This window comes from Dermacentor silvarum, chromosome 11 (genome assembly GCF_013339745.2).
Source record: "Dermacentor silvarum isolate Dsil-2018 chromosome 11, BIME_Dsil_1.4, whole genome shotgun sequence".
Classification (NCBI taxonomy): Eukaryota; Metazoa; Arthropoda; class Arachnida; order Ixodida; family Ixodidae; genus Dermacentor; species Dermacentor silvarum.
This window is the reverse complement of record NC_051164.1, coordinates 14,756,760-14,780,469: the sequence shown is the minus strand read 5'-3', so window position 1 is coordinate 14,780,469 and position 23,710 is coordinate 14,756,760. Positions and strand designations below refer to the sequence as shown.

The 23,710-nt window shown below is 44.1% G+C and overlaps 1 protein-coding gene across 3 annotated transcripts in view; it reads right to left on the bottom strand.

The window, feature by feature from the left end:
• Positions 1-23,710, bottom strand: part of LOC119433923 (leucine-rich repeat protein SHOC-2-like) — a 125,799-nt gene that overhangs the window by 25,703 nt on the left and 76,386 nt on the right. For all 3 annotated transcript variants that reach the window (XM_037701205.2, XM_037701206.2, XM_037701207.2), the window contains 5 exons: positions 23,090-23,210; positions 20,942-21,050; positions 18,902-18,995; positions 3,846-3,950; positions 2,509-2,623 (listed from right to left, as the gene is read on the bottom strand). In XM_037701205.2, coding sequence (XP_037557133.1) covers positions 2,509-2,623; positions 3,846-3,950; positions 18,902-18,995; positions 20,942-21,050; positions 23,090-23,210 — 544 coding nt within the window. The remainder of the gene's footprint in view (positions 1-2,508; positions 2,624-3,845; positions 3,951-18,901; positions 18,996-20,941; positions 21,051-23,089; positions 23,211-23,710) is intronic.

The window sequence follows — 23,710 nt, the reverse complement described above, 5'->3', positions numbered from 1 at the left end:
ATGCAAAACTTCTGCGCACGTACTGCGAGTGTGCTGCAGGGCAAGTATTGTTTTATCTCGAAATATGTATCGTATATGGCATGGTACTGGGGACTAAGCGGACGCAACACAGTATGGGGGGCTAAGTAGAAGGTAAGTGGACGCAACACGTTGTTTTATCACGCACGTAAAGCTTCATTTGCCATCAAAGGTAAGACTCGCGAGTTTTGCATAATGTGGCACTGCTAGTGTGTCACTTTGGCCTCGCATGATGCATTCTGATCGGCTGTGTGGCGAGATTCTTCTTTTCATTTGGCCCCACGTAACCGTACAGCTATTTCCGTCTGCATGCGGTAACGCTTTATTCAGCCAATGGTAAAATCCGTGCGGTATACATACCCGTAGATTAAAACATCGCTGTGACTTCCGAGTCAGTCGTAGGGCGAGAAGTGCAATAATCAGAGTGATACAGAACGCAGGCTTCCCTCACTCGGCAAGAATCGCGTGATAACTCACTGATAACATGGGGCATTTTTTTTTATTTGACAGTGCGCTCCACTCCCGTACAATACGTTAACCATTCCACGCCGGTTTGTGCAACTGACAGTACAGCAAGTGCCCGGCATGAGATTCGTCGCAAACGCTGCACCTATCGCTCGAGCGTTAGTTCACGGAGTCGTTTTCATCGACAAAAGTGCTTGCAGTCTTTCCCACTAACTGCTAAGTGTTTTGATCGCGGGATCGAATCCCGGCTGCAGCGGCCGCATTTCGATGGAGGCGAAATGCAAAAACGCCCATGTGCTTGCGTTGTAGTGCACGTTAAGGAACCCCAGGTGGTCAAAATTAAGCCGGAGCCTTCCACTACGGTGTGCCTCATAATCAGAACTGCTAAGTGTTTCCTTTAACCAATATCCTCGCCCAGAACATTGTTGTTATTGTTCAGCTCCTCAAGCTCAGGAAATTGCCGCGGATCATGCAAGGGTTCACGCACTCACTTCGCACCCCTGCCCTGCGTTAATGGCGGCACGGCATGGAATGCAGCTGGGGCGAGGTTATGCACATGCGCATCACTGAATTGGAAAAAAGGTCAATTAGAATATACGAGAAAAAAGCCTGATCAGCAGCTAGGGATCTCTGAATGCTATTGCGTTCCACTCTTAGACGAAGCTTAAGCGTCCTCAAATTTTTTTTGTTTTTTGCTGTGCTGCTGCTTCATGATGGCCGCTAGAACTGGTTTTTCACTTTGCCCATGAGTACCATACACTTGTGTAACGGCTGCACTTTCTTGTTTCCTATCTTGAGGAGATGCCGCATGGGGGCAAGCCATTTTTGTCCAACTGATTGGTCCAGCTGAAAATGCCAAACTAGCTTGAATTGCAGTGCACACATTTTTTCAAAATTATGGTTCTTGAAAAAAAAAAAATTCAGCTGCCAAGCTTTGGGTGTGACTCTCACACAAGTGCAGCCCTTGTTTAAGTGTATATGCAGTTGAACCTTGATATAACGAAATTCCCGATATAACAAAGTATTTAACCTTTTATAACTCCTTGTCCACCATGCATCTAGAACCTCAATATTACGAAGTACATTTATACACAATTTCAATAGTTATTCTTCGACATAACCTTCAATGTAACGAAATTCTCGATATAACGAAGTATTTAACTTTTTATAACTTCTAGTCCATAAAAAAGCATGTATTTAGAACCTCAATATAACGAAGTGTCTTATACACAATTTCAATATAACGGGATTTCACTGCCACGGCGGAAGAATACCGTGACAATAAATGGAAACTTCCGTTTATTGCACAAGTAGCAGGTAATCTGATGAGTGTGCAATGAGTGGGCGTGAAGAGATAGCGTGGCATTATGTGTGCTGTCTTCTCACACATTTAGTACTGGAGGCTGCATAATCTCGAGTTTCGGAGACGCATTGAAGCGAGAGGCAGCTCTCTGCTGCTGGCACTTTTTGTGATAGTGTCATCCCACTGCGGGCGACATTATCAACCGTGAGGGCGGAGCGGATGTGAAAGCGTGGTTGGCTTTGCTTCGTACCGCTCATATGAAGATATCGTTGACACGGCATGAAACCGTATCTTTCATCGCCGACTCTCCAATTACACAAAATTCATTTTTTTCTCATAAAAAAAAATGTTTTTCCGACTGCCCGATGATTTGGAAAATTCTGGAGTCCATTCCATATAAAAAAAATCCATCAGTGACTACTGACTTGCACAAAAGGTTGAATTTCAATGTAATGAAATTTTGATATAACGAAGCAAATTGTTGATTTTACCGACTTTGTTATATTGAAGTTTAACTGTAGTACACACACTTAATCTTGTTTACCATCCCCTGCAAACGCATTCTCTTGCATGCTGTAGATTGACTGCCGCTGCGCGTGCCATTTCGGAAAGGGGGGGTAGGGGTATGGGTGTCACACAAACTGATTTGTCTCGTTTGCGATCTCTCCCGAGAGTTACCACTAGACCTGTGCAGTTGATGCTTGTCTCGAGCCCAGACTCACCGAGAGGTAGTGACGTGAGCTGGTTCTCCTTCATGTTGAGCTTGGATAGGTGCTTGGCACGTGAGAAGATCCCAAAGGGGATCTTGTTTATTTGGTTATGCTCCATGTTGATGGACTGCAAACGGAAGAGAAAAAACAAATGGGGCCAACACAAACACCCGGCACACTTCTGCAACTGATCACCTTCACATGGCTCACACAGTGGCACTTGTACAGTAAACGAGTGAAGTACAGTGAGTTTCTGTTACTACCACCATCATCATCATCGTCACTATTATAATTATTATTATTACTGTTATTATTTGTATGTGTAGAAGAGTTTGGCATCATGGATGATGCCAGCTACTCCTTGCTAAGTCAAACAGCAGATATAAGTTTAGGCGGACTGAAATGAACAAACAAAGAATAGTAAAATAAAGTGTAAATAGAAGTTGGATTGAGCTCACGCACTGTTCACATAAAAAGGCTTCAATGAGTGCACTGCCCATTACAACGAACACAAATAGCCCACCAAGTAATAACAATGTGTAAAAACCGGAGTGAAATAAACGTAAAATCGAAACACAGTCACTGTCGGTTCACATTTTATTCGAGGCTTAACCATATACACTTGTTGCAAAATATCCATAACTTGTAAATAGGGGTTCTGCTATATACTCCCAAAACAATGTGGCAACTTCACATAAGCTGCGAACTAATTCATCCTAGCTGTCTGCTTCTGAAGCTCTAATCAATGCAGTTTCCAGAATTGTGATATAGCACCTCTTTTTTGTGCAAGCTTACTTTTTTTTTTAAAGCTTACTGCACTTCAATAATTATTGTAAAAAACAGTTTCAAGTGACCTTAAATAAAAATTCTACTCCTTACAATCAGCAGAATTTAGCCTTCTCTCTCTAAAATGCAACCAATCTCACTCAAATTCAAGTAGGCTTAGTGAGTGAATCATTTCCAAAACCCGACAAAGCGGGCAATGCTGTTCTGACACTCAAATTAAGCCAAATTGTCAAATTCAGGATCTCGTCATCTGTGATTGGCTCAAAACGTCGCAACACTCTGGAATTTGACAAGATGGCACAATCTGACAGTGTCAGCAGCCTCGCTAACAGGACTGCATTGGCCTGACTTTAGATTGTGCCAGACTTGCGGCCAGATGCATAAACAAAATTCACTAAGCTTGACAAGCGCACATTTGCCACTTTCAGGTTAGTTTAGCTTAGAACGCAGTCAACAAAGAACAGGATTGTATGTCCCAAAATGCGATGGTATGAGACAGATCCTTGCAGGAATCCCGCCGAATAGTGAACACTGTAAAAGGGTTAATCGTGACCGCCACTTACGGTGACTGTAGTGAATTGGGCCGGTCCCCCCGACGGGTACGAAGAGAAATTGTTTCGCGACAAAGTGAGGGTGTGCAGATTCGTGAAGCTCGCTAAAAGTCCTTCCTGCAAGGCACAAAAAGAAAAAGGAGAAAATGTCAAAGGTGCAGTGGTGAAGACAGCATTGTCTCAATCCAAGCCTAAAAGTACTGAAAGTTGGGCGAGTTGGTAGCTATTAATCTTGAAACTGCAGCGCGCACACGAGAAACGAGGACACAAGCCTAAAAAACAGTCAATTGTGCACACAATACTAACATTTAGCGCGTACTAATTGCATCACAGCCATTCTTAATCCTGCAATGCCCAAGCACAATTCCACATAAAGCAAAATTATAAAAACTTGTTCACCTTTATTTATGGCCATTAAGAGTAAACTTGAACAGAAGACAATTAAATGTTAATTGAGTTATAACTTAATTAGTATAACAATCAATTATTCAGATCAGTGATTGGTGTGCTGAACTATCCACAATCGAAAACTCACTCTAACATATCAAAAATGGGGCTACGCTTCCCATGCTTAAATCAGAATTCTGATTTATCAAAACAGCATAGCATATACGATACGCTGGGCATTACAGAGTAGTTATATTCTTGTTAAGTTAGTTATGATTAATTTTATGATTAGGTTAATTTATTGGCTATCATTCACTGGTTTAGCACCCCTTCACTTTGGTAAATTGTGCCTGTTCACCTGAGCGGTACAAAGTGAAACTGTTTTGCTTCATATTTCTGTATGCTCCTGTGAAGTTTTCCAAAGTAAAGTTTGTGCTGGTGTAAATATGACATGTTTTGTAAGTTTCTGTGGAAAACAAAAATTGCCAGGTTTTTACGTACTTCCAAGGCACTAACAAACAATTTTTGAGGACTAAAGCTACATTATGTTTTGATGGCTTGCAAACAAGACACTTGGCATTTAACTATAAGCAAACTGCTTTCCATTGTACAGTTAACTTTGATATAACGAACTTCAGTATAATTAAATACTCATTAGTATTAATTTTTTTAACTTCTTGTCCACAGAACACAATGTATTCTGAACTCCAATATAGTTGAACCCACTTATAACGATCCCAGATATAACGGTCTATCGGTTGTAATGACCATGCACATTTCAATGCATTAACGATTTTAAGACCCTCCCAATGGAAACTGCTTCCAGATACAACGAACGTTTTTTAAATCACCGTACTGCTACACCGAACGCTTTGAACCCAATCACAGTAAAAAGACAGCACACGTGAAGTGCCAAAGCACGGAAGCGCAGGCCAAACTGGGCGCACAATAGCGCGCGCCCAGCCCCAGTTCAACCGTGCCGATGATAAAGCCTCCGAGATGAGCGAGCGACCGCCTTGTGCGAATTTCGGAAGCCGCGAAGATGGTCACGCGTTTTCAAGGCACTACAGCATAAACAGCATGGCGTGGGGTGTTCGCCGGTACATTATCAGATGCCACGACGGCATTACTCTCATTTTAACGTGAGAGCATTAAGGGTCCCATGTTGCAGAAAATCCAATGTCGGTGTCGGGCGTCGGTGGCGTTGTCCATAAGAGAGAAATCATCCCGAACCACGCATCCTGACCCGCGCAGGCCCTCGTGTGGCGCATAGGCGTTACTGCACTAACTGAATTTCTAAAAGCAAGATGTGTCAGAAAATTTTTGAAGTACGACTTACACACAACCTACAGACATGCTAGCGTCAGATGAGATCGAAATTTGTTAGGTGTTCATGCGCGTAAAGAATAGTAAAGTTGTAGACGTTGATAATATGCAGATTGACCCCGTAAAATATGTTATGGATATCATTTCCCATCGCCTTGCAGATATATTTAATCAGGTATTAGCAACTGGTTGTTTTCCAACTGCGATGAAACATGGAAAAGCGACTGTTATATATAAAGCGGTGAAAGGAACCAGTTTTTTCGAAAGCTCTTGAAAAAATTATTTTTTACCGCTTAAACAACTTCTTTACCCAACACAACATCATTTCAGATTGCCAGCATGGATTTCGCCAGGGAAGATCAATAGAAACAGCCTTATTAACACAGAAAGAAATAATTATTCGCAATATTGAAGAAAACAAAGTAACTCTTGATGTTTTTATAGATCACACCAAAGTCTTTGATTATTTAAATCATAATACTCTTTTAAAGAAATTGTACTGCTATAGTGTACGTGGAGTAGCTTATTCCTTGTTTGAGACTTACTTGAATGATCGCCAGCAATGTGACGTGATTAATAATTGCATGTCCTCTTTTAAAAACGTTGTCTCAGGAGTTCCACAGGGAAGCCTCCTGGGACCACTTCTTTTTAATGTGTACGCAAACGATGTTACTCAAGTAAATAACATTTCCTTTGTAATGTACGCGGATGACACAAGCCTGTTTGCAACCGGCCGTGAGGTAAATGAAGTTTTCATGAAAGCTCTAATAGTGCTTTCAGATCTTTGGAAGTGGTCGAATGATAACTTCCTTAAAATGAACGCTTGCAAAACTAAAGCCATCTTATTTAGGGCCAAAAACAAACATGCGTTTCTACCAGCAGACATGTGTCTTGGCGGGACTCCAATCGAGATTGTACGAAAGCACAAATCGCTAGGCGTCAGCTTTTCTGCTAATATGACGTGGACAGCTCATATTGACTTTCTGCTAAATCACTTTCTTCAGCTACGGGAGCGCTATCGCGGTGCCGGCATTTCTTTCGTAGCAAGGTCAAGATGAAAATATACAATACTCTGTTTCACGCTCGCATAAATTCTTGCACACTTGTGTGGGGAACAACTACGCTGACAAATCTGCGCAGAATTTTTTTGCTGCAAAAGAAAGTGATACGATGCATTGCTAAAGTTTCGTACGCCAATTCTACTCTAGAATTCTTTCTTCGCTATAAAATCATAAACGCCATGCTGATTTATCAGGACAACCTGCTACACGCGTTTTTCTTTTCAAATAAGAACACTAAAATTTCTTTGAACAATCATTCCTGGCTGAAAAAACAAATAGGCAAGCCTCGAACCAGAAGCCATGAGAGATGGTTGGTACTGCGATGGCACACCCATATTATGGCAAGCACTCACTGACTTTCAATGTATAGTATAGACCACTTATAACGTAACCGCTTATAGTGCAGGACCGGATATAGTACGGTCTTTTCAGACTCCCGTTAATTTTCCCATAGCACTCCATGTATACACGTATCGCTTATAGTGCAGTTGTGGGAGACTAAATACCGGTTACAGTGCAGCTGCCTGCAAGCTTGGCAGTCAACTGAGACGGCAAACGCTCCCCTCAAGCCGCAGATACACTCCAACGTAATGCGAATGCGCACGTCGAGCTCCACGACGTCACGGTGGCGAACAACCAGCGCGTGTCGCACCGTCGGGCGTGTTCTAACGTTGCTGGTGCGTGAATAGCTCTGTTCATATTTTTCGCCCGCCGCACCAAGCTGCACCAGCCACCCATCCCAGCATTCCTCATGAGGTGCGGGTAGAATGACATAATGGCGGGAGTGCTCGAAAGCACGTCCATCGCCACGGCTCTCTGCACACGACGCTTTCCTCCCTTGCGTGTGCGAGATTGACACGCGATGACCGGCTAACCCTCGCACACTTTCAGTCGCACATACAGCATACGGCGACGATTTTATCACCCTTGGACTTTATACGGAACTTTGCGGTGACAGCTACGGCAGCTAAAAATGTGCCTGGAGTGTCCAATAATTGCTATCGCAATAAAATCGTTGTTTTGGTTATAGTGCGATACCGCTTATAATGCGGATATTCGCGACTCCGGTGACTTACATTATAAGCGGTCTACACTGTACCATATTTTTTGAAGAAATATCAACAGCACGGGATCGATTTTAACAATGCTTCTAAAAAACAGTTGCACGAACACTTTATTTCATAACCGTACTAAGCGCTGCCATCCATTTCTTACCCCTACATTATCATTTCATTGTACCTGATTGCCATGTCTTTCTTTCACATCATATCTTTGAGTACGTTTATTATTATTATTTGTCATCTTTACCAATTATTACTGTGCTGTAAATATATGATGTCATTTCTAAGTTTTTAGTTCTAGCAACATCGACACATATTAAGTGTATGTATTGGTTATGTTAGCATTTTATGTCATAGATTTTTCAATACTAGCTTAAACATAGTTGCTCGTTATGTATGCTGTATTTTGTGCATGTTATCTATACATTTTGTGTATGCTGCCTTGTGTATGCCCCAGGCATCTTCGAGCTGCATTTTGCCGCTTTTCGCCTGAGGTGACCCCCAACTATTATGTTGGAAATAAAATCCTTTGCTTGATTGATTGATTGGTTGGATTGTAATTTGAATATACGAGAAAACATAATTCTGTTACGCAGAAACTCAAACACAAACCCCTTTTACAGCTGCTGTTTCAGCTCTGTTTGAGCAATGGCGGCACGCGCTTTGCAGTGGAAAGAAAGAAAAAAAAAAAAGAACCAAGAAGCTTGCCTTCGTGCATAGTGTTTGTCGCCAGCGTTTACAGGTAAACATTACGGTTACACAGGGTGTTTTTTTTTTAGCTGCACCAAATTTTTAAAACGAGAAAAATATATATCTTGTTCACGTTATCTTTACCATTCGAGTGCACGATTGGCGGCCTCCAGATACAGAGCAATTTTCGCACTTAGGTGCGTAATTAGCAAAGTTACGCTAATTAACTTTCTAATTATCAACAATAGGTGACTACAACCAATGAGTACTTTGGGGCCCGCCCTCGACACTACCTATCCCAACGATCAAATTTTCAATAGCGGAGTTCATGTGAGAGCTAAACGACCAATTAGTTCTCCCTGGCAGGCTCTTTGAAACCGAAACTGGCCGCAAAAAGAGCGTCGTTGTCGTCGATGTCGCCGCCCATCTGCCTTTCGTCACGTCTCCGGGGTAGGCGCCGGTCCGGCCCGCGAGCAGCTTGCGTTATCTCCTTGCTATCTGCGGCATTCGCCGTCGACGCTACAGACTGATATGATGCCGTGCCTGTAGTATCTAAAAGCCCAAGGAGCGGGGTTCGCGCTACAGCGCAACGTGGTGCCCGAAGGAATGACGAAGTAAATTTGGCGGCCCGCCGGCATTCAAGCGTTAAGCCAACGCCGCAAACAGCAAGGAGATAACACAAGCTGCTCGATCGTTGGGCTGGACTAGCGGTGACGTCGGAGACGTGACGAAAGGCTGAGGAGCGGCGACATCGACGACACAGACGCTCTTTTTGCGGCCAGTTTCAGTTTCAAGCAGCCTGCCAAAAGGAACTAATTGTTCGCGTAGCTCCCACTTGAACTCCGCTATTCAAAATTTGATCGTTGGGCTAGGTAGTGTTGAGGACGGGCCCCCAAAACTAATTTGCTATAGCCACCTATTGTTGATAATTAGAAAGTTAATTAGCATAACTTCGCTAATTAAGCACGTAAGTACGGAAATTGCCCTGTATCTAGAGGCCGCCAATACGTACACTCGAATGGTAAACATAACGTGACAAAGATTTACATTTTTCTAATTTTAAAAACTTGGTGCAGCTAAAAAAAACACCCTGTATAAGCTGCAGTTGCCGGGAAGCGTGATCACAGTCAGGGGAAGCGTGATACACAGTCAGGGATCTTTGAATGCTATCGTGTTCCACTCTTAAAGCACCATGTGCATTACATCTGTTTCAACGATTTGGAACGCCCATCTGTCTTTCCACCATGTAATTAGCGGCCGCTCAAGCGCTCCTGTCGACGCGGCCTGAGTCGGCGAGAACGCCACACCACGCGCTGCTGCCACACAATGTTGCAAAGGGTCGGCGGTTACTACATCGTTATCAGGAGATCACGATTCGGCGGCGCTTCATTTACGCATTGCCGATTGCTGATAATGGTTTGCAGCTATTTTCTTGCCTTTCGAACATCAATTTTTTTTTTGCCTGATGCGACATAGATAACATAATTTTACATCAGAGACGTTCGCAGAATGGTGGCATCTCGCAGTAGTTCCCAAAGTTTACGCTTCCGGCCAATTAGAACGCTTTGCTCTTACATGCAGAATACAGTCATGTCTCGCTGGTAGTAAAATATATCACAAGCTCTCAAATAAAAAATGGTGGCTGCGCCTTGCCGTTTTGGCTCCATTTTGAAAAAGCTACATGACTCCGCATTTTGTTCTTTAGATGGACGATTCTGACAAATTTTGCAACTACGTGTGGGAACACACCGGGAACAACACTTAAAATCTGGTTTTGAGGTCGAAGCGCTGCCGAATTGCAACTGTTGACACCAGCTTCAGCGCGGTTAATTTTTCAGTGTCTTTAAGGGCGACTCCATATATAACTAACTACGATTATAACGACCACTTTTTGTGGAACTATCGGATCGTTATAAACGGGTTCGACTGTATCACGATGTACCTAACAATACAACAATATAATTCTTGATATAACGAAGTATTTAATTTTTTTAACTTGTCTACAGAACACAATGTATTTTAAGCTCCAATATAATGAAGTATGTTCATGTGCGATTTCAATATACAAAAATTTCACTGTCACTGTAAAGAAATGCTGAGGCAATAAATCGAAACCACCGCAGGTGCAGATGGTCAAATGGTTGAATCACACGCGGTTGCTAGCGAACGCACCTCTCAAACCGCATCCTCGCGACAGACAGTAGCTGCTGAAGCGGAGCAGCCTTTGATGAACATGAGTAGCAGTTTAAAAGAGTTGAGTGTTGGGCTAGTTGATATTTTGACATGAGAACCATATTGAAATGGCACGCAACGGGAGGGCCAAACAGAAAGGAAGACTAACGCAGGCGCTTTGTCTTCCTTCTGCTGTGCCGTCCCGTTGCGTGCCATTTCACGATGAGTAGCAGTACTAGTACTAAATGCAAGATCCTCTTGTGTATAAAGTCCACATGCAATAAGATCCTATTGTGCTTATGCCACATGTGCTGTGTGTGTAAGGAAAAGCGCGCGATGCCAAGAAGGATGGCGGTTTGATGCGCACCGTCTTCTCGCGCCTGCGAAAAGGGAAGGAAGTGGGGAGCGCACGGTTAATGTGCATAGTGCCTGCAGATCACGTAAGTAATCTCAAGTTTAGGGGACACATTCAACAGACAGGCAGTATAAGCATTCATTCATTCCCCTCTGTGCTCATGCCAGCTAGTGTTCCCAGTCACTGAGTCAGATGTGTTCGTGTTGGCCTGTGCACACGCGCGACATTATGCTTGCTAATTTAATTAGCAGGTGAATCTTGGTTACAATTTATACGCTGATACAATTATGCAGTTGTGTAATACTTTGCTATTGCTGTCAATGCTTCACCTTTTTGGCGAAACTGCGACCTTTTTGTTATTGAATTTCGTTTTTTCTGGTTGCCTGAGAATTTACACATTTTTCTTGGCCCCTTCCAAGTTAAATAATTAGACGGTGACTGTAATTATTCACACAGAAAGTCGAATTTCAATATAACGAACGTTCGATATAACAAATTAAAGAGCTAATTTTACTGAATTTGTTATAAACTGTACATGAAATGTATGCACAAAGAAGGCTTAGTGAACGAGCTGCAACCAGCCGTTTGTTGGATTTGGCTCTTGGATTACACCAACTTCGTGGCCACATCTTTAAAAAATTCAATTAATTTTAAGCACCTAATGAGAGAGAGAGAGAGAAGGAAGGAAGGAAGGCAGGGAGCTAAACACCAAACGAAATTTCGTAGTTGTGAAGGTCTTGGACCCAGAATTTTGATATTCAAGGTTTTCCAAGAGGTTTGAAAGACCACAAATCTAAATTTGGGCTATGTATAAATACCAAATATGAGGTTTATGCTTTCTTCTTTGTATCAGTGTTTAGTGTCTAACATTACCTTTATTTTGCAACATTTTCTTTAGTTTGCTGTAACACTTAGCAAAATAAAAAAAATAAAAAAACATTTTAAAGGAGGTTCCTTTATATCCCAGTGCTTTGCAATCTGCTCATGTAAGTTATGATCGGAATGTTCCTTGTTAATGAACTTATGAATAAATATGTAAAATCTGGAACTTAAAACTTGTGAGAGGGTAAAGATGTCATCAAAGAAGTAATGAAACCTTCCCAATAAGAGAATAGATTCTGAGACGGAAGTTGTGGGAATCCACAGGTCCCATCACAGTCACACACGTAGTAAGGCGGCAACCACCTGCATGCGACATTCAAGCTAGAGCGACAGGCACACCCAGCCATGCTGTCGCATTGCGGCATGGAGCAACCACATTAACGCGTAATCGCGAAAAAGAGTAGCGACAGATTTACATTGTGGTGCGAATAAATGTTATGGTGCGCTCGTAAAGAAATGTCAAATGTACCAAGAGGTGAACATTTTACCTAGATCTAGCTTTAATATGCTAACATCCGCAGTGGCCTTCCATCTCATGCTGCCAGCGTAAAATGCCGTGGCGCCATAAAACACTTTTGCGGCTCTCGGTGGTTTCTCAGGCCTACCAGCGTCAAAAGAAACAACCGATCTCAATAATAACGCCAACAGAGTGCCGATACTTCGTCCTCAGCTTGAAATGGGACGAAGCGATGACTGATTTTACTATTCATTTTTTGCTGTCATGGCAGAAAGCAAGTTGCAAGACTGAATTCAGATTGAAGCAGGTAGACTGGGAAGGACTGGTTGCTGCCATGTTGTTGTGCAATCGCTGTCCCCAGCAGATGTCGCTCCACTGACTTCCGGGCGACAGGCAATATTTTCTGGCTAGGCAAAAACCGGCGACGCAACAAGCGACAGTGACTGATCACCGTCTGTGACGGCAAAACCTGTCGCTCATTGCAGTCGCTTGTCGCTTGAAAACAGTGTGGATATGGTAGTGCCTTGAACGTCGGTTCGGATGCAAGCAGGTCTGGGGAGAGGGGAAGCCTTCCCTTCGCGGGCGGCACACAGGAATCGCAAGTGCTATCAGCGCCGCCGGGTGCGTCACGTGAAATCCCTCCAACATTGTCCGAGCCTCTTTGGTAGCCAGCAAACGGCGAGTGTGAAAGGCTGCGCCACAGCTCCCGTACTCCACCCCAGCTGGTAAGTCGGCAGCCCCTCTTTACGTAGCGTATTATTCTTTTCGAGAGAGCCTTCTGTGATGTACACTATAGCTAGGTGGCCTGCTTGAAGTGCTAGTTGCAAGCGTAATAAATGCTTTCCAAGTGCACACGTGGTTGTTGTCCGTTTCCTTGAGCTCGTACTGTGCCGTGGTTGATGGGCATGTGTGCGCCAACCCCAGCACACGGTGCGCTGTAGCGCCGCTCGCATCCCCCCCTTTCTCTACAAAGTTGGGACTGCACACCCAAACACTTCCAGGGATAACAGTCATTTTGTGTTTATTTGGAAATAATTGGTGAATTCGGTTAATCCTAAAGTGATCCTGTGAGCTGTACAAGACTGTTTTGTAACCAATGCTGTTTCAAATAACCAACTGATCGAATGAACTAAATTTGTGCACAAGATGCCAGACCTCTGCACAACTCTGCTTCCTGTGGGCATATAAAGCTAACTCCATCCATAATTAGTAGCTGTTCACAGTGCACAGCTGACATGATTGAGAATATGATAAGAAAGACGAGGTATTTGATGAGGAAGGCATGACTATTTGATGAGGAAGGTATGACTATTTGATAAGAAAGACATGATAGAGTATTTAAAGGGCAACTCCGGCGATGTTTCGATGTCAATGAAATTCGCTGGGTGCACTCCTCTCAACAGTTCTGTCATCTCCTCAAAAAAAGCAGGTTTGAGAGTTGCGCAGATTTTGTACAAATGAATTTTGTTAATTCCTTCTAACCAACTCGCTTGCCTGCTCCTCAGCTACTGGCAACATTACATTGTTTTACGATGTAAACGGCGGCATACACGGAGCATGCTGGGAATGAATGGCAGACGACAGTGTCGAGGAGCTGCCAATCGTGAACTATAGTGTTTGACGTGAGAAGTTGGTGTTGTGACAAGTTACATTCTGTATGAACAGGCAAGTGATGGGTGGCAAGTGATCTTGTGTTGTTGGCTGCACAAACTTCAGCCCCTGCCAGCCGCACACAGCGTTTAGCCGAGGTTAGGCCTATCACAGTCACCAAGTTCATGCATCTACACTACCGTTGCACTTGAGCGACTGACCTAAAGCTAACTAAGCCATTAGGATGAAGAAAACTGCTTTTGTAGTTCAGTTTTGACCATACAGCCATGTATTAAACTATTCATTTTGTACAGTGCACACACAAAAAGCAAGAAGCGACGACACAGAGCACTATTAACATCAGTACGTTGCCGTTCACGAAGGCTGCCGGTCGCATTCGCAGACACTCCCCTAAACTAAATGGACTACAAGCGGAGGCCCCTTCGATACAGCAACTTAAAACAACCGCCAAGGGTGTCAGCACTGGCGTCGACGTTCCCGCGAGAAAACTATGCATTCTCTAAATGAACGATCATACGCACAAAGTCTTATCTACGATCTTATCTTATGGAACACGCGGATAGTGCGCATGAAAAAAGTACAAAGAATGCTAAGCAGGCAGCATATCGACACTCCCCTACTACGGTCCCCTGCTTGCTGTTTTTGAAGGTGCGTGGTCGCTCCTACCAGCATGACTCAGTGTTATGTGACGGTGCCTACATGCACAAAATCTGCACGTTTTGCTATACGTTCTGACATTATTTGATGTCACTGACGTATTACATTTCAAGCGAACGATGAGCGGTCGCTGTAACATGCCGATGTACACAAATGCACTGGCCGGTGCTTTGGACACAGTTCTCCCAGGGAAATTGTGCTCTATAATTTCACATACAAATGCGGAAAGCAGCGCTCCAAAACATACTATAGTGAGTATGCGAAATGCTTCCCTGAAAAGGGGTGAAAGATCTAAAATAGCAAGCAGCACGTATCAACTCAGTGGTTAGTGCTACCCTTGGTCTTCATGCTGCAGCGCGATGTGTTGTGCTGGGCGTTGGCTCGAATGCAAACAGCGATTCATGGCTTCTGAACTCGTTGGAATTGTAGGCACTGATTGACAGCTCCAAAGAGCTAGTGCAGCTGACATTGTCATCTAAAGACATTATACAGTAAAACATCGTTAATTCAGATTTCACGGGACTGAAAAAATGGCCGAATTAACCGAATGTCGAATTAGCGAGGGTATCCAGAAAACAATAAGCAAATGCTTACTACGTCAACACGCCTTTATTGAGTGAATGAATGAGCAAATCCTGTTGCTATTTTGCACAAATGCAGAGCGGAAGGTGGAATTCTCATTATCTCGTGACTCATTGGCTCTTGCAGCGACAATTGAGGCCTCGCGACTTCCTTTACAGCACGGCCGCGGCGCGCGCCTTCATTTGCGACACGCTTTGCACTACCGCGCGCACATCCCGATTATGTTTTCGCCACCGAGCTGATTGCCAACAGATCGTCCACCCATCGCGATGTAGCCGGTGCTCTTCATCCTCGACAGCTTTGCACCGAGTCAAAACGAAACTGCCGCAACCGCTGCGAAGAAAACTGCGGCTGCTATCGACGCAATCATGAACGGCAACTTTGCGGTGCTGAAGGCACGCGGATGACACACGCATCGAGTCAGAACGAAACTACCGCTCGCTGCAACAAGTGCGGACGAAACCGCAGTCGCTATCCATGCAATCATGGATGGCGACTACGAAGTTTTTTAAGCACACAGCCGACGCGCGTACCGAGTGAAAACGAAACTACTGTTAGTCGCAATCATTGCGGAAGAAACTGCGGCCTCCATCGACACGATCATGCATGGCGACTACTGTACGCAATTATGAAAGCCCACGGCCAACGCGGTGTTATGCGCGGTGATAAACGCAAGAATAAAGGCTTTAAAGCCACAATTGCGTCACACATTTGCGGTGCTCCTCACTCGCCGAGCTACGAAAGTTGTCCGAATTAACCGATGTGCAGCCAAATACGTCTGAATTAAAGAGAGTTTGATTGCACTGAATAATACATATGCTGGCCGGGACCAGAGGACTAGGCCGAATTATCAAATTTTCCAAATTAATGAGGGTCGAATTAACGAGGTTTTACTGTACCAATGGTTCGGTGCAGTCATGAATCAGCTGAGCGCCTGCTCTTCACTCGTGCTCTTTCTCAGCGCTGACGGGACCGGCATGCCTTGCGCACCTTCCCCACTGGTGTGCTGCTCATGCAGTGGTGCAACAGCCAAAATAGGATTTGGATCAATTTTTGGAGCAGGAAAATCTTGCTTTTGGAGCAGGAAAATCCAAATTTGGAGCAGGTTACGGGAAAAAAAAACCCACTGTTTTGGAGCACTAAATCCCAAATTTAGAGCAGTTTCACAAAGAATGCTTACTCATAAAACGCCACAAAATTTACTCCGCATAATAAACGCACCCCCCAACTTTGCATTGGATTTCTGGGTAAAAAGAAAGTGCGTTCATTACGCAAGTATATACAGTAATTAACATTAGCAGCGTAGGTGAGGGCAGGGGCACGATCGGAGACCGTTGTTCGCAGCGCGCGTTCAGTTTCGCCGTGCACGGTTGACCATGGAAAGCCCGGCGAAATTGAATGCACGCTCCGAACAACGACCTCGATCGCGCTCCAGCAGTGCACTGCTAGCAACTTTTTCTGCCAAACACGTGGAAAGTACACATGCATTTCTTCGCAAGTGGTTCCCTTTTGTTTTTTTTTTTCTGGCGATATGTCGCAACGTTCCGGCGGTAGTCGAAACATGCAGTGACCAAACCCTTGCTAGTTTTGTGCATTGCGTCACCTACAAAGCTCACGCCGTCAGTGCTCGGTGGCTTGCTGTACCGTACAAGCGAGGTTCCTGTGGAGCATGGGTTCTCAAAGTGGGTTCCCCGGAACCCTGGGGTTCCGCAGGTCCCTTCTTGGGGTTCCGCGAGCCACTGATAAATTTTCCATGGTCCCGCGCTCGCCAATTAAGTGGCTAAAACGGCGAACAAGAAGTGTGCTCGATCCACAGAACTTCCATTACCCATGCCCGACTGTCAAAACGCACATCACAGAGCGTAACGGCAGTGATGAACTGCGCAATAAATCCGCAAGCAGCTTGTAGCCACCCAACCTTCGAAAACGGGCAGCGCGCCTAATATTTCGCACTTGCATCTCGGAGGCCGTAACTTACCACCGTGCGCATTTCTCACGTTTATAGACAGCGTAGGTGCCGATGGCGTGCGCACGGACGTATACGTCGGAGGAATAAAAAAATTAATGCGCAGAGCACCACAAATGCGCGCCGTGAAAGAGCAAAAACGGCGCTAGCGTCCAAAAACGAAGCGGCGCAGTCCGCATCACCATGGTCCTCAGCGGCAATCGTATGCGATACGTGACTGACAGCAACGCCGGAATGCTTTGTGCTTATTTGTGCCCTCAAAGCCCTTATTGTTGCGTTATTCGCCGCGCGTAACACCGCGTTGGCGGCTAGCCGCGTGCTTCCATAAGTGTGTAGTCGCCATCTGTGATCGTGTCGATAGCCACCACAGTTTCGTCCGCAGCGGTTGCGGCAAACAGTAGTTTCGTTTTGACTCGGTGCGCGCGTCGGCTGCGCGCCTTCATAACTGCGTAGTCGCCATCCATGATCGCGTCGATAGCGACTGCGGATTCGTCCATACTTGTTGCAGCAAATTGTAGTTTCGTTTTGACTTGGTGAGTGCGTCGGCCACCTGCCTTCTGAACCGCAAGGTCGCCGTCCATGATCGCGTCGATATAACGGCCGCGGTTAGGCCAGCAGTGGTTGCGGCAAGCAGTAGTTGCGCTTTGACTCAGTGCAAAAATGTCAAAGATTAAGAGCACCGGCTACATCGCGATGGACGAACAATTTGTTGGCGACCAGCTCCCTAGCGAAAAAATAACCGGATGTGCGCGCGGTAGTGAAAAGCGTGTCTGCAGATGAAGACGCGCGCCGCAGCCGCGCTGCGAAGGATGTTGCGAGGCATTCGCCGCTGCTAGCCCCCCCCCCCCCCTTAATCAATCATGAGATGACAAGAATTTCAGCTTCCTCACTGCTTTTGTGCAAAATAGAAACAAGATTTGCTGATGCATTCAGTAAATAAAAGCGTGTTGACGTAGTAAGCATTCATTTATTGTTTTCTTGATACTATGAATAATTCGACATTAGTGTAATTAGGAGATTTTAAGTCGGTCAATTCGGGGGGAGGGGGGGGGGTTCCTTTGCGCTTCATGGAGCTTAGCAGTGTTCCCTGGAACGAACATGCTTGAGAACCCCTACCTTGGAGTATTAGTACCCGCTCCGCTCGTGACCGCGTGCACAGATACGGCGAGGATCTTGTTGAGTCAACCGGCAATGGCGAACTGCTTTCCTTACTGCAAGCAACGCGCACTCCGCGAGATTTTACTGCATATACAACACGCCGCACTGCAATCAGCAGCGAAAATATTCTTCGGCGCCCACCACCAAACATGCCAACATCTCATCTGGGCACTCCAGTTTGGAGCTCGTCTGCGCTACTGGTACTGTAATGGCGTGTCAAGCTGCAAGTTGCCAACGCGGCCTTTATTTCCCGCTAAAACTAGCGTAACCAAGAAATTTCGCGGCCGGTCGGGCATTTTGGCACAGCGTGGCCGCAATTTCAACGTATATCACGGTTTTGGCGCAGCTCAGCGCAAAAATACGAAATTGTATCAAAATGGCGCAATTGGCGCAGCTGTTACACCCCTGCTCATGACATCACACGAAGATGTTCTCTCGGCTGCTCCGTCAGGTTTTGGTTTGGCATTGCACCTTTTAGCTTATTCAAAATTATTTTCGAATTTGCGGAACAATTCTACTATCAGCCGTGTCACAGGGGGGTCTTGGGAACCTAAAAAATCTCAGTCCCTTGACATGGTAAAAAAACCGGAGCTGTTCTTTAATGAGAAAGAAATGACTAGATGATGAGAAATACATGACTGAATATCTGAAGAGAAATGTGCGACCATTTGATGGAGAAAGAGTAAGAAAAGAGGGGACTGACGGGTAGTTGGGAGACCAAGTTGCTCTCGACGTTGAAGTCCGTGATGAGGACACAATTGCTCAAGGACTTTGGCACGGCCGTCAGCTGATTATACCTGTAGTGGAGTTGGAGCAAGGTAAGTGAGATGCCACTGCACAAAGGCACGAACATGATAACGGGAACTCAGCACAAATACACACAGACATACACACATACTTTGTTTAAATAAGTTTTCTGTGGCACGAATGCATGAAGTAATTTCAGACAAAGCCAAGACTCACAACCTATGTACAGGCCATCTGCTATAATTAATTCTGGGGTTTACATGCCAAAACCACAATCTGATTATGAGGCCCACTGTAGTGGGAGACTCCGGATCAATTTTGACCACCTAGAGTTCTTAACGTGCACCCAATGCACGGCACGCAGGCGTTTTTGCGTTATGCTGCTGCAGCTGGGATTGAACCCACAACCTTGAGCTCAGCAGTGCAACATCATAGCCACTGTGTTGCCGCAGCAGGTCATCGGCTTATTGAAGGCAGTGCTTTGGTATTCAAATGCTTACAACAGTGACTTTACTTTTCAAAAACCCGGAGCAGCTTGAATCGTTCTTGAGTAGCTCCTTCAGGCCCTAGTTATGGTTGATTGTTCTTACGGCCATAAAATTTATTAATTTTTCTAGAAAAACAGCTGAAACTGCGCAGAAAAGTTTTTGCACATTAGGCCAGTTAAGGGCCTTTTGATGCAAGAAAGAACACTAATTAACAGCCGTGATAGCAATACGCCCAACTTCTCGTCGAATGTGCGGCACTAAGACCATGGCGAACCAAAGAACTGCGTCGTCTTCCTTTTTTGCTATCAGTGCTTCCTTTCTTTTTGTTACCTTTGCTGTGCTGTAACAATAGTATTGTTTTGCATTGCACTCCTTTTATGCATTACATTCTTTACTAGAGTAACTTGTATAACATTTTTTATAGTTAGCCCATGATTTGTTCAAAATCTTTATTTTGTTGTCCCTAGTCAGAATATTAAAAAGTAAGTTGCGTTTCCGTATGGAGTCACCGCGACTAAAGGAAAAATATTAGGAGGAAGCTTTACCTCGGAGCCAACTCAAATTTTGCTATTCAAATACATGTAAAACACAAACGCTTTTATGAGAACTGCTGGACTGATTTGAAAGAAATTTCTTGCATTTGAGAGAGAAAGTTAGATTCTAGCGACTTATTGAAGCAGAATTCTGATTTAGTGCCTGGAATTTTGAACGAAAATTACAGAAAACTAGTAAGTTTAATAAACATTGAAGCACAAAGTTTACAAATCTATAACTCTGCACCATAACTCTTGAGGGACTTTAGGAGTCATCATCATCATCATTATCATCAGCCTATATTTATGTCCACTGCAGGACGAAGGCCTCTCCCTGCGATCTCCAATTACCCCTGTCTTGCGCTAGCTGATTCCAACTTGTGCCAACTTGAGTCATTAAGCTCCTAAAGTTGGAGCTTAATGACTCCAACTTTAGGAGTATTTTGAATTAATAAATGAATGAATGAATGAATAAATGAACAGAAACAGATGTCATAGTTATTTCAACTGCATCAGTTCAAACATCTAAAGCGAACAAATTTGACATGTAAATTGACAGCTTACTTGAACTTGTTACAATGTTTATGAGGGTTTTGTAAAAGCCCAACTCACAAATTAGTGGTATAGTACTTCAGAAAGGTGTACAACATATCAATTTGGCCCGCTTTAGATGCATTACTAGGTGCAGTTTACATAAATGTGACATCGTTACTTATTACAGAGCTACAGAGTTGAAACTTGGTACTTGAGCTTTTTTGATTTAGCAATTTTTAACAACTTCTGTAAAAATGATGGCCTAAATCAAGGTGTGCCACCTGCAGTAACTTGATGTTAACTGTTTCTTTTAAATACAACAAACCTTATCAAAATCGGTGCGGCGGTTGCCGAGAAAAACAATTTCTCTGTTGCTATGTAGCTAAGACGTTCTCTTACAAGAAGAACTGCTGCCAGTGAGAAAGGAAGTGGTGGGCTGACCTTATGCCGAACCGGGAAAGCACCGTGAGGTTGCCTATCGTGTCGGGCAGGTCCACAAGCTCATTGTGCTGGACATCGAGCGTCGACAGCTGCACACAGTTCCCAATCTCTGCACAGAAGAAAGAAAACGTGCCAACCACAGCGATTCATTCATCGAGAGCAGGCAGGCACATATACAAGCATGACAGGCACGGTGGGGTTTCCCACGCGAGAACTTCTGTACAGTTGTGCAAAAAGTCTTATTCAAACAGACTTACAAAGTACAGTTATTCAAGTTATTACAAAAGTACAGTTATTCAAGCAGAAAAACATTAGCGTCAGTCTCAAAAGAGCAAGTGGTGCTTTAAAATGTGCAAAGTGCCACTTATACCGGGAACAGGGCTAAAAAAAAAAAAAAAAACAGAAAAAAACAGAAAAAAAAACAAACAAAGAAAGCTGGCAGAAAATTGGAATTTTCACTGTTGTGGAACAACAGAATCAGCTGGCAATAACATCTTATGACTGGTACGATGTTCGTGACACGTAAACCATAGTCAACCGGAGACAACATAAATTATATGAAGTTCTTACCTCCTATCTAACATCAGATTACCAACCAGAGTGTTCTACGACAACTGCATTGTTTATCACGCTATTCACACACCTGACCATCAAAAATAATTGCCCAGTGGTGCAAAGCTCTGCAAATGTCACTCAATACAGTGTAGTGCCGGTCGCATTCCTTTTGACAGGCCGACCTACATAGCTCTGCCACTCTGCCTCGGTTAATTTTCTGACCGAAAGTCCCGGCCAGTGCTCATACATTTCTATGGGACCAAACTTTCATGATTTCGATTGTGCAATTAGCCTTCATTAGATAAATCAAACTTAGGTGGTAATCATGTACGTGGCCAGCCCCAATGGGTATCTCCAACAGCGGCAGCGTCCGCCTTTGCAGTGTGCTACGATACAGTGAATGTGTTGAACACACGTCATCGTCCGTCGAAAACGCTCGTTTTTGACCTTCCTCAAGAAGATTTTCAAGCGAGAATGGTAGCTCACAATGATTATATTAGAGTATTTACTTGATTTTAAGTGCAATCCTCCACGAAACCAAAACTCTGTTCGCAGGAGCCTAGCGTCAGGGCTAACTTAGCCAGCGTCAGTGCCAATGCCATCAAAAGCTGGTGTCCATGGATGCCAACAAAATGAGTTTGCGCATCGCACGATGACAACGATGCGCCTTTTACAGTCTCATTGCGAAAGCACATTCAAAACAAGTTTTTTTTAACATGTTAAGCTAGTGGCAGGAAGCTGCATCACATGTTCTTAGCATTCCGGAGAAGTGCACGCGTCGTAGGACAAACTAGTGAAGTGGTTAGTCAAGGTGTGAGTCACCATCCTGTTTGCAGTTGCTGTGAAGTTTCATAAATGCAGAATAATAAACGTACAATAGATCATATGGAGGACAACATACTGTGGTTCATTACAGATAGCGATGAAGTGTTGCTTGAGAGTGATGACAACGAACATTATGTACATAAATTTCCATTCTGTGAAGGTAAAGTTTGCGAGTTTTGTCCTTTTCTTAGTATACGAATCATAGGCACACTACGTATTTCTTGCTAAAAAATTGGGTGCGAGTTCAATTTTTACTTTTCTTAAGAGCCCTTATGTTATTTTTATGTTATTTTCCTACTTTTAACCCATTAAAAGTAGGTGCATGTTCGATCCGGCGACATGTTAGAATCAGAGCAAACACTACCAAATGATTCAACAGTATGTTCTAGTGTTTATCTTGTCTCTTGTTTAACTTGGCTAATTTCGTCGGTCCCATCACGGTCGCATTAATGTAAGTCAACTGTATTTTGCAAATGTTGATGTCCCACCACATAACTAGTAACAAACAGTGCTGTGGTAGAAGCAAACTACTACTGGTCTCTCACTCAATCACCCTTTCGCAATAAATCAAAATAAGACAAAAAATAAAAAATGCATCAAGGACAAATTTGACTTCTGGCACAGAATTCCTTTTCTTTAACCCTGCAATTTCATAGCAGGAACAGTTCCCACAATGTTTTTGAATGATGGCACGACAGGCAAGTTTTGTACAGTGACACACGTACTACGTGTCGCCACATTTTAACTGCACTGCAATCATCAGCTCACCCGCAGGCAGGTGCTTGAGGTGGTTGTTGGAAGCGTCGAAGGTGACCAGTTGCGTCAGCTTGCCTATGCCTGCTGGAAGCTCCCGGATCTTGTTCTCCCGCAGGCTCAGCATCGTCAAATTCTGCGCAGATGAACCCGTGAATAGGGCTTATCATTTCCTCACTAAAAATAACCAATCATTTAAAAAATTGACACAACGCAGAAATAAGTATGCTAGATTGACACATTATGCTTGTGATGGACCACTGAGACCATGCTGGTCTTACTGATGGTAGAGGCTTGCTGAACCCACTCAATAGTCACTGCTGTTCAGTTTTCAATGCTTATTTGGCCATAGATATGTCCAGGAGCTCCAGGACTAATGGCAAACGAAGATGCCCGACAGGGTCCTGGGATACTCAGCATGGCACAACAACAAAAGACAGGTTACAGCGCTTACAGGCATGACAACAGCAGAGGGGAGCTTCAACATGCCGTTCCCTAGGAGATTATAAAACCTTGAATGGCGAAATTTGCATATAACCTGCATCCCGACGTTACTGTGTAATTTCAAAATTTTTGGTGCACGTTATACGCAAAAAAAAAAAAGCTTTAACCTTGCACTCAGCCGTGCAAGGCTTG